The sequence below is a fragment of the Sinocyclocheilus rhinocerous genome, unplaced genomic scaffold (genome assembly GCF_001515625.1).
Source record: "Sinocyclocheilus rhinocerous isolate Xijiao unplaced genomic scaffold, SAMN03320098_v1.1 scaffold568, whole genome shotgun sequence".
NCBI lineage: Eukaryota > Metazoa > Chordata > Actinopteri > Cypriniformes > Cyprinidae > Sinocyclocheilus > Sinocyclocheilus rhinocerous.
In genome coordinates, this window is record NW_015652173.1 from 1,127,248 (window position 1) to 1,138,419 (window position 11,172).

Here is an 11,172-nt window from a genome sequence, read left to right on the forward strand (position 1 = left end):
TATATATATATATATATATATATATGTGTGTGTGTGTGTGTGTGTGTGTGTGTGTGTGTATATAAATACATGTAAATAAATGTTCTTAAGAAACATGTAATATATTTTTACATTTATTTATAAATAAATCATATATAAATATGAATATTTATATAAATATACACATATATTATGTAAACATTTTTTTATTTTGGATGCGATTCATCGATTTGACAGCACTATTTATATAATATGTTACATATTTTAGCAACTTTTTACTAGTAACTATTATATAACTACTATATAATACAATTACTTGTAGGACTATTATGACTGTTTGCATTTTTTCTACTTATAATTGCCATCATTCACAATGTTGATTCTTATTAGATTAGCATTACTGTAATTCTATGATTTTGTATATAGAGTACATGAATATTTAAAAATTTAATTATTGTTTTCTTTCATTGTAATGTGTGTATATATCGTATATATCACTGTAATGTAGCTATATATACATTCATTTTCTAAAATATATTTTGTATAAAAAACTTTCATCTTTTTAGGTTTATTGTTAATTGTAATTTGTAATTGTAATTAATTGTATTTGTCCAACTCATAATTGCTTTTATTTCCAATGATGATTCTTATTAGATAATCATTACTGTAATTATATGATAATACAACTATATGGGCATTTAACAATGTAACCAGTATTATTTATCATTTTTATAATTTTCATTTTGCATTAAGAATTAATTTTTTTAATATTTGATATACACACACACACACACACTCGTGAACTTCCTGTACATGATGCTTTCTGGTGGCATCCAGCGAATGGGCAGCATTGTGTGTCCTCCCACCTGTCGGGGCACCAAATTTTGATGATCAAGGACTAGTCACCTTCACAAACTCACAAAAACTCAATATTAACAAAAGCAAGCCACACTCCATGTTAAAATAAGGAGTTAAAATCCTTATTATTTGTATGTACCTGTATTTGTGGAGAAAAGTTAAAAGTCGCCTAGAGGCATTTTAAAACATTTTTGTCCAAATTCCATTTGATTTCCTTGATTTTTTTCATAGCATTTACTAATTTATTAAGGCTCTGTCACACTAAGGACAATAACTATAGCAATAACTACAAAGTTTAAAAAAAATTGCTCTAATTCTATGAGAACAATAACCTCCACATCAAAACTATAATGATAACAACAGAGAAATTATATTATGGGAATTTTCTGAATGTTTTTTTTTTCAGCTGAAAAAAAAATTACAGTAAAATAATAAATAAATAAAAACTGACAACTAATCAAAATTATCTGACTTTAAAGAGCTTGAGCATTTAAGTCAAGACACCCAAGGTGAATAGGGGGAAAAAAAATCATAGCTTGATTGTAGTTGATTCTATAATAGTTTACATTAAGAACTGCAAACATTTTTTTTTATTCTACTGCCAGTTTCATTAAATATGTATATGTGCAAATAAGGCATTATCTATTTAAACATGCACTCATTTAAATACATTTCCAAAAAAAAAAAAAAAAGAACATTGGATAAGGTTTCAAAATTTCCTAATTTTTCCCCATATTAGGGTTTTTATAAAGATAATTTTAGATGTTTTACTACATAATGTAAATAATAACCAAATTACTAAATTTGGTTGCACTACATTACAGACTTACAGTGTACTTACCTATGAAAGTACTGGTAAAATAAGGTAACTACATTGGGGTACTAGGGTTAGGTTTAGGGGTAGTTTCAGGGTTAGTACCTAGTTATTACCTAGTTATTGTAATCACTATAATAAGTACATAGTATGTACATGAGTAACAGGACTGTAAAATAAAGTGCTACCCTAAATTCGATCATTGTAGTTATCTGTATAGTTCTTGTTTTTGGTGTGAAAGGGCCTTTAATCCTAATTTCTGCTTTTTAGAAGCTGGTAAATAGATCAACCCCTTTTGCTATAAAAAATAACCAATGTGATTTACAAGATTTGTCAAGCCTGGAACCATAAAACTGAGAAACCAGGAAAGACGGAGAAAGGTAAAACAAATATATCCATTAAAGGTTTTTGACAGCTCCAAATCATCAAAAGCCATAAATAAAGTCTCCCTCCAGGCCTTCCCCATGTTAAGCGAGATATTAATTGATTAAAACAACGAGACATTAATCATCTCTGCCCTGCGCCGGCACCGGACTGGATTGGTTTAGAATCCATTTCCTCTTCGTGTCTGTTGGGTTGGTGTTAATTACAGCCGTGCCAGGACAACTGAGAGTGACGTTTCAATGGCGGCCGCGTGGTTATTGCGGCTTTCAACTCGTAAGTGGTGACTGCGTATTAATTACAAGGCTCATTAGTGGTTTGCTCACATGGGGGTAATGCTATCGACTGCGCGCAGGAATACAAAGCAGCCTGCGGCGTACTGTACATCCTCAGAATGCCTGTTTGTGCTTTATAGTATGCGTATTACGCTTTTATTTTTACCAGAAATTAATTTAGGTAGAAAATAGTAAGAAGAAAAACAACTCTTAATGAGATTATGGTAAAATGTTTATTGGCTCACGTCCCACAATGCTTTGGCAAGAGTGTATCCTTGGCAACAGGACGTGTCTCTAAGCACAGAGCACAATGACAACAATTTAAGAATTAGGAAAATGTGACTGTTTTCGATGTTTGACGATGAATAAATCACCGTTTATCAAATAAGCAACAAAAAATAACTCTGGTTGTGCATCCACACTCATTTAAATGTGCAAAATGCAAACTACTCGTAATAATGAGTGCAAAAATATGAACGTCACGATTAGGAAACTGTATAGAGGCATTGAGATGTACTGTAATTAAAGGTCTGGGAAGTTTTTTTTTTCCCCCGCCGTAATGTCTTTAATGTAGGGAACGATAATGCTGTGTATGTTAATCAGCTACGCTTCTGTGATTCTCATTCGCAGCCAGTTCCTCACAGAGGAGGAAGCTGTCCCACAGGCTCCAGTGATGTGTGGCAAATATCCCTCCCCTCGCTGGCTCGCTCTTTCCCTCCCGCCTCTGCCCTTTAGGAGGTGTAAGCAATATGCCAGTCCTGCTGCGGTCAAACAACATTCCTCTTGTTCCGTGAGATGGAGTACAGGGTACTACTGGGCCGCTGCTAGCGCTCCCCATGCGTGGGCAGGAACTGCTCCCTATGGCCATACTGAGCTCCTCGCCTGGCTAACTCGGCCCACTTTAGCGTTAGCGCACAACATCCTTGCCAAGAAAAGTCAGCCAGGGATGAAGGTAATGAAGGTATGATCACCGGTAATAGACAAAGATAGAGAGGAGAGAGACAGAATAATGTTTGGAGAGCTTGAAACAGTCAAACAAGATGCTAACATACGTTAGTTGCAATGCTAGTAACAAGCTGCTGATGTGTAAGATCCTTTCCCCCCACAGTCTGATGATAAAAAATAGCTTATTATTAATGAAAACATGCTACTGTAATGTCTTTTAAATTACATGTCAGAGAATTAAAAGTGTCAAATGAAACAATTATCTTTATTTGTGTTTTCAATTAGGCTTTGATTAGAAAGCTAAGAGCTTAGTTTATTAGCTTAGCGTAGCGCTAACTGTTTAAGACTGGTTAACTGGCTCTTTTGATTAGCTAGAACAATATATCACAATAACAGGCTACTTTTTTCAGTCAGGCATTGAGGGGAATAAGACACTGCATACTACTTGCATACAAACAATAAAAGAAAAACTATGAGGTGAGTCACAACATTACAAAGTTTAATTTGAAGCAAAAACATCTGAAATACAGACAAAAAGTCGGAAGACTGTATACTGTGTTAATAGCTATAATGAGGGAAAGAACTACAATTCCATGAAGTATTGCGAATGACAATAAAAAAAAAACTAAAAAAAAACGATGTACTAATTTAAACCACCGATTAAAAGATGTTAATTAGAGATATAAGACATGTTGGTCACACTTTATTTTAAGGTCAAATTCTTGCCATTAACAAACTTTTGCCTCAATAAACTAATTTGCTGCTAGTTTACATTTACATTCAGTCATTTAGCAGACTAGTAATAGTTAGTAAGGTAGTTGTTAAGTTTAGATATTGGGTAGGAATTATGATGTAGAATGTGGTCATGCAAAATATGTGCTTTATAAGTACTAATAAACAGCCAATAAGTTATTAAACGACAATTTCAGTTTATTTAAAAAAATATAACAAGCTCACAGCAGGTTTGTCTATAAAGGTTTATAAGTTTTCACATAAGTTACATGGGACTTTCAGAACCCAACTGCTGCACTCTTTTTTCTTTTTTCTGCCGTTCATACCATTCTAGTGTAGTATGCTATTATTTAATTTAGCCATGGCTAATGTCCACATACACTCCTATATTTTAAAACCAAACGAAATAGGCTGTTTGTTATGAAATACTAGCCTTACACTTACTAACTCTATACAGCCTACTTTTTCTTAGTTAATTTTAAATTATTCAACGTTAAACAGTAGTATGCTTCATTACGTGTCACATTACATTACATGTGAGTGGCATCTAGTTTTAAAATTGGAAATTGAAAGTGTTGTTTGCCATTTTTAATTCAGTTTACATAGATTGCGTTTTTAATCCCAGTTCATTCATCACACAGGTTGATTGGAGTGCACTGTACAGTGTGCTCTGCATACTGCAGTGTATCCATACAGAAAAGTGCACTGAGTAGGCAGTAGGCAGAGTAGGTATGCTATACGACAGAAATAGTAATAGTAGTATGTTAGTATGCTAATCTAAACACAGACATATTCAGTGTTTTTGTTTAGTGAATATGTTCGTGCTCGAGTGTTTGGGAAATTGAATCGATTGCCATGATTGAACTTCTATTCATCTGAATAGCTTCTCCCGGATTGCTTCCCACCATCTTTTCCGAGGTGGAACGACGAGACTGCAGATGCATGTAAATCAGTCTGCGGGGCTTCGTTGAGATCGGAATGAGAACTGGCAGGGTGGTGACAAAAAGGCCAACGCAATCTGAAAGGGCACCGATGAAAGGCAACACAATTAGCAACTGGAGGAGGGAAGAATCGGAGACGAGGAGGATGGGAATCACATAGCGGTAATTAATGCATATTAAAATCAATAGCATGTTTGTTTCAATGAACAGCTGACGAGTGATGATGTCATTAAACGAGTGCTCGTCAGAAGTTAAAGAGCGTTGAGGATTAAGACGTGGTTGGAATTTCGAGCAGTTTTTGAGCAGGTTTCATTAATAGATAAATATATACTTTATTACTTGTTTCAATTAATGGAGTATTCAAGTCCTTCAACCTCATAGGAGAACCTGCTAGCTCTAGACATTTGAATGGATTTGAAGCAAGGTAGCTCAACTTTGCTCTGCCAGGTCTTGCTGGCAGGGAATTGAGGTGTTTGGTTCCTACATCATGGCCTTCAGCACAAATTTACTCTGACAAAGAAAACCTGAGCGACTCCAAATCGACCGTAGCTTCTCCACCTTCTGCAAGTGAGATTATATGCCACAATCATTACATGGATGAGGAAGCAAGGCTGTTGATGAATACTGACTCTGGGCTAACCGACTGCGTTCATTCCCAGGAGACCACCTTGTAGAGGTTCTTTCTGGAGAATGAACACGTCAGAATGTCACCGGTGTCAGAGAAGATGTGCTTTTGGATGCCATTTTGGTTTATATCTGCTCGGAGATGTGAGGCATATGTGCCTATTACAGTTGTAAGCTAAGACAGACCTGCAGATCAGGTTTGCGTTCATGCAAAAATCACCAAATGGTGATAAAAGCTCTGTTTCTGAAACCTAGTGAGCTGCTTCCTACATAGACAGCAAACTAATAGCAGAGTCACTGATTTGAAATGCTCTACCTAGGCATATAAATAGCATTCTCAATGCTATTTCTGATAATGCTAGAAAATAATAAGAATTAAAAAAAGCAATAATATATCTCATGCTGCTCATCTTTATGCATCAATGCAAATTGCCTCAGCTGCATTTAGGTTTGCCTGTGCAAAACTGTAATGGTTTGGGTCACTTCCTGTTTGTTGGGAACGGTAAATTGATTGTCGTCTCTTTTGTTCTGCAGAGTGCAATCTGCCATTTCACAGTGCCATTAAAAGAAAGTAAGCCACAGAATATAGGAGCAGAGATGCAATGGTCTATTTGACATTTACTGTTAATGTAACATATTTCCTCTATTGCAATCAGAACTGATGCTCTGGGCACTGCAACAACCGGTGTCTGCTGAAGGATCTGCATTTAGAAATTTGTTTTTGAGGCATAAGTCTGTAAACAATTCTGCTTTTTGGTCATAAGGTTTTTTTTTTCGTCTCCCATATGCTTGCCATTTAAAAAAATGATATAATAAATATAAACACATATCATATAATATAGTAGGAACAGTATATAATAAAATAATAATAATAATAATCTCACAAAACATTAAAATAAAGCAATAAATAAACAAAACAGTCACAAAGTAATTTACAAAATAATAATATGTGTTATATTATTATTATTATTAAATAATAATACAAAATAATAAAAATACAATATAAAAAAATAAATAATACAATATAAAATATTATTGTATAAAATAATATCATTTTAATGCTCTGTAAAAAAAATAAATACAAACATTTTATTATTTGATGTGGCTTGTTTATGGCATTTGTCTCCCCAGTTCAAAGGTCCAGTACAAGCCACCGATAACATCTAAATACATGCTAATTGAGCCGTTTGCTTTATGTTTGGATCCTGAATTATTCCTTGACGTCTGAGAGTGAGAAAAATTCTTATTTAACTTCAGTGCCTTAAAAATGGGAGTCCCATTCAAAGCAGGGAGATGAACAATCATGTTCAAATCAACTTAATCTAGTTGAGCAACAGAGGAGCTCTGTAAATTCAGCGTCACCTCATTCATCCTCTTGTTGAGTGCTAAGTGAAGACATACATTTTAATTCATTTAGGGCCCTCAGCTTGCAAATTGAGCCCTCTGTCATCTAGGCCAAATCTACCGAGTGGCCTCTGTCTGCGTCAAGAAAAGACAAGATTCTGATTGAGGATCTTCTGTAGAAGTGCAAATGGATCTGAAGCATATAATTGAGCCAACCAGCTTGAATGAATCAGAACTGTAGATAAAAGTATGAATTCACACTCAAACTTTTAAGGAATAGTTCATCGGGGGGGAAAAAATATAATCATTTAATTTAAATCTAATATGGTTGTGAATCCTCATGGATTTAAAATTTCTACAAAATTATTCTTGCAAACCAAGAATATGATAATTTGAGCTTTTAACATCTTAAATGTATTTTTTAAATACCCAATAAATGGTCACAGCTCATTAAATCTTGTATTCAGAGCTGTGTGTATATGATTTAGATGTTGGTCAAATGTTTAATGTGCTGTATTTGTTTGTATTTATGCTAGTATCTATAATACCCTGAAATTAACTTGAATTAGCAAATATGCTGATTTTTTTAACCTTGTTATTAATTAACACTTGGTATGACTAAGCTAATGATTGTAAAGAAACAATTTGATTAAGGTCTTTCAAAGCGCTAAAGCAGCTGCATATATCAATGTTAAACATTTTCAAAAGTCATTAAAATGAGCAATTATGCATGCAATTATGGATCCACAGTTGGCAAAGGGTTAATTTGGGTTTTGTGGAAACACCACCATTCAAAAGGTTAGAATGCTGTTCTATTTTAATATATTTTAACATATAATTGTATGTGATGGCAAAGTTGCATTTTCAGCATCATTACTCCAGTCTTCAGTGTCACATGATCCTTCAGAAATCTTTCTAATATTTAATGTCCAATCATTATCTATTGTTATCTATGCTCAATTATTAATAATGCTTTTTATTTTTGACAGGGTTTTTTTCTGCTTAATACTTCTGTGGAAATGAGACATTTAATGTGTCCTTGCTGAATAATAGCATTCACTTCTCACCCCAAGTTTTGATCAATTTAATGTGTCCTTGCTGAATAAAAGTATTAATTTCTTACCCCAAACTATTCAATGGATTAATGTCCAATCATTATCTATTGTTATCGATGCTCAATTATTAATAATGCTTTTTATTTTTGACAGGGTTTTTTTCTGCTTAATACTTTTGTGGAAATGAGACATTTAATGTGTCCTTGCTGAATAATAGCATTCACTTCTCACCCCAAGTTTTGATCAATTTAATGTGTCCTTGCTGAATAAAAGTATTAATTTCTTACCCCAAACTATTCAATGGAACTGTATCATGGTTTCCAAAAATATATTCAGCAAAAACTTTTAATATTGATAATACTAAGATATGTAATATGATTCAGAAGGATCGTGTGAAACTGAAGACTGGAGTATGGCTGCCGAAAAATGTTGCATTGCCATCACAGGAATAAATTACATTTTAAAATACAATAAATGATAAAATAGCTATTTTAAATTGTAACAATATTCACAATATTACAGTGTTACTGCATTTTTTATTAAGTAAATGCAACCTTTATGAGATACTTTATATAGGAGACTCCTTTCAAAAAAACAAAAACAGCAATAACAATTAATTATTCCTACTAACTTAACTTTTGACTGGTAGTGTATTTCGCTCAAGCATTTACAAAAACAAAAGCGCTCTTACCCGGTAGTAGTCAGTGCTGTAGATGTCTCTTGACATTCCAAAGTCTCCGATTTTCACCAGCAGGCCGTTGCCCACCAGGCAGTTGCGTGTGGCCAGGTCACGATGCACAAAGTGCTGAGACGCCAGGTAGACTATCCCTGATGCGATCTGACTGGCTATGTGCAGCATCTGAGACAAACCCAGTTCCCCACTGGTCTGCAGCGGCTGTCCGTCAACCAGGATCATTGCATCTGGACCATGAGCTCTGTGAGTATAAAATAATGCCACTTCAGTCCCCTAACGTATTTGGATGCTTACAACACACTTTAAAATGATTGCATTAGATAAGAATGAAATCAGAAAACTTTAATGAATACTTAACAAAACAAATCAATATGAAATTAGAAATGAGCTAATGCTGCCATTTACGTATGTCAGTGCAATGTTGATTAAAGTTACCAATAGATAAATTTTTTCTTCAAAGGAAACGTATACTGTATGATTCAATTTGCATCCCTGCCAGTTCCTCTGCCCTTTCACGAATGTATCGCCTTATAGTGTCTTTACGTATGAAGCAGTTTTGACAAAACCTGTTATCCCCCCATAATCCTGCTGGCTGGAAAGAGAAAGCAATTTCTGCTCTTTCGACAGGGCTCTGTCAGGAACCATGTACACCTTTGTATCCACTTCCTATTGCTTGTTCAATACCTCTGTGGAAGGTTGTAACCTATCAATCGCAGTCAGAACGAACCTGCTGACATCACAACGCTCAACAAGAAAACGTATGCAACATTCTAATGCAGGGCTGGCCAACCATTCCAAAAAAAAAAACTACAAGTACCCATAAAAGATATTGAAATGTCCAACATTTTTGTGAGTAATTATGAGCAATATATACATTTATGCTCATATGTTTACATACTTCAGGTAGAATATGCAAAATGCTAATAATTTCAACAAAATAAGAAGGATCATGAAAATTGCAGGAGTATGTAAACTTATGAGCAAAAAATGTAGCTAAATATATGCCATAAAATGTATAGAATTATTGGGAAAATGTGAAATTTATTAATTAAAAAGTATTCTTTTATTATTTTACAAACTTAACACTGCATATTTTAACAAACTTTTGAATAATTATGTTATACACATATATATGTGTGTGTGTGTGTGTGTGTTTTAGATATACTTTTAAGAAATTTTCATGCAGTAAGACGTTATACATCTAAAACTACCTAACTAACCAACCAACCAACCAACTAATTAACTCACTTTTTTTTTGTGTGTGTAAAATAAAAATGCTTTAATACATTCCTAAAATATTGAGGATGATGATGATAAAATAATAATGGTTCATGGACATGTTAAGCATCAACTACCCATATAACATTTGTTATATTTTGTTTCATTTAGATTATTTAATTAAAAAATGTATATATTTTAAAATTAATTGGGCATTTCTGTCATAATCATAATTAAGGGTTGCAAAGGGGAGGGGTTGCAAATAGTTTTTAATGTTTCCGTAAATTTACTGGAATTTTTCCACCCCTTTGCAGCCCTAACAATTCCAATTCTGTTTGCAGCCCCACTACAATTCCATCATGAACCTCTGGTTGAGAAATTCTCAGAAAATTCCCAGATCATCATATTGGAATTCAATGGTTCCAGAATTAAGTTCTACTTGGTCTGTGACCTCAATCAATTATAACCAATTCCCTTCATATCTCCGATCATTACACAAGCAAAGCACAAATATTACTGCATTATAACAGCCACAAACCTGAGGAACTTGTTGAGGTCTCCGTGTTTCATGTACTCAAAGACCATGATAAGCGGATCTCCATCTACACAGACGCCGTAGAACTTCACTATGTGCTCGTGCTGAAGGTTGGTCAGCAGCTCGGCCTCCCGCTGGAAGTCTTTCCTCGCTGCAAGGGTGGGATCCTTCAGGGTCTGCGCAGACACATAAGACGGCCAGTTTATTGTCTAATAACCACAAAAACACCCAGAAACTAAAGCATTGTGGGTAAAACCAAAGATATCGTGGGGGAAAGTTAAATTAAAATCTGTATTTCAAAACAAATCATTTATATGATTGGATATATTGTGTATATCTAGGAATTAAATGTGCCTTTGCTATTGTTTTTTTGATACTCACAGCACAAGTAAATTAATTAAGGGAGCTTAAATGAGTCAGTCTGTAATAAATAATTCAAGTGAATAATTAATCAGGTTAATAAGACTAACTGCTCCAACTAATCTGGATCTAAACGGTTCCATCTTTAATGGTTTATGAATCCCGAACGATATACAATATGCCACAAACCAATGGAGCATGCAGAGCTATTTTTGACAATATATTTAAATGCATAATCAAAATGTAAAAGAGTAAAAAAAAAAAAAAAACCTTTTTGCACAGATGTTGTAGTGCTTCAAATCATTCAGTTAGCAAATATATATAACTATATATAACTATATATATATATATATAACTATATATATATATTATAAACTTATATAACTATATATATACTGTTAAACTCAATAAACTCAA

General features: G+C 33.9%; 1 protein-coding gene across 1 annotated transcript in view; it reads right to left on the reverse strand.

Moving 5' to 3' along the window:
- The window catches only part of LOC107714007 (NT-3 growth factor receptor-like), a 230,652-nt gene that overhangs the window by 5,913 nt on the left and 213,567 nt on the right, over positions 1–11,172 (reverse strand). The window contains exons 14-16 of the mRNA XM_016519696.1: positions 10,399–10,571; positions 8,640–8,883; positions 774–845 (exon numbers count right to left, since the gene is read on the reverse strand). Of these exons, the coding sequence (XP_016375182.1) occupies positions 774–845; positions 8,640–8,883; positions 10,399–10,571 (489 nt within the window). The remainder of the gene's footprint in view (positions 1–773; positions 846–8,639; positions 8,884–10,398; positions 10,572–11,172) is intronic.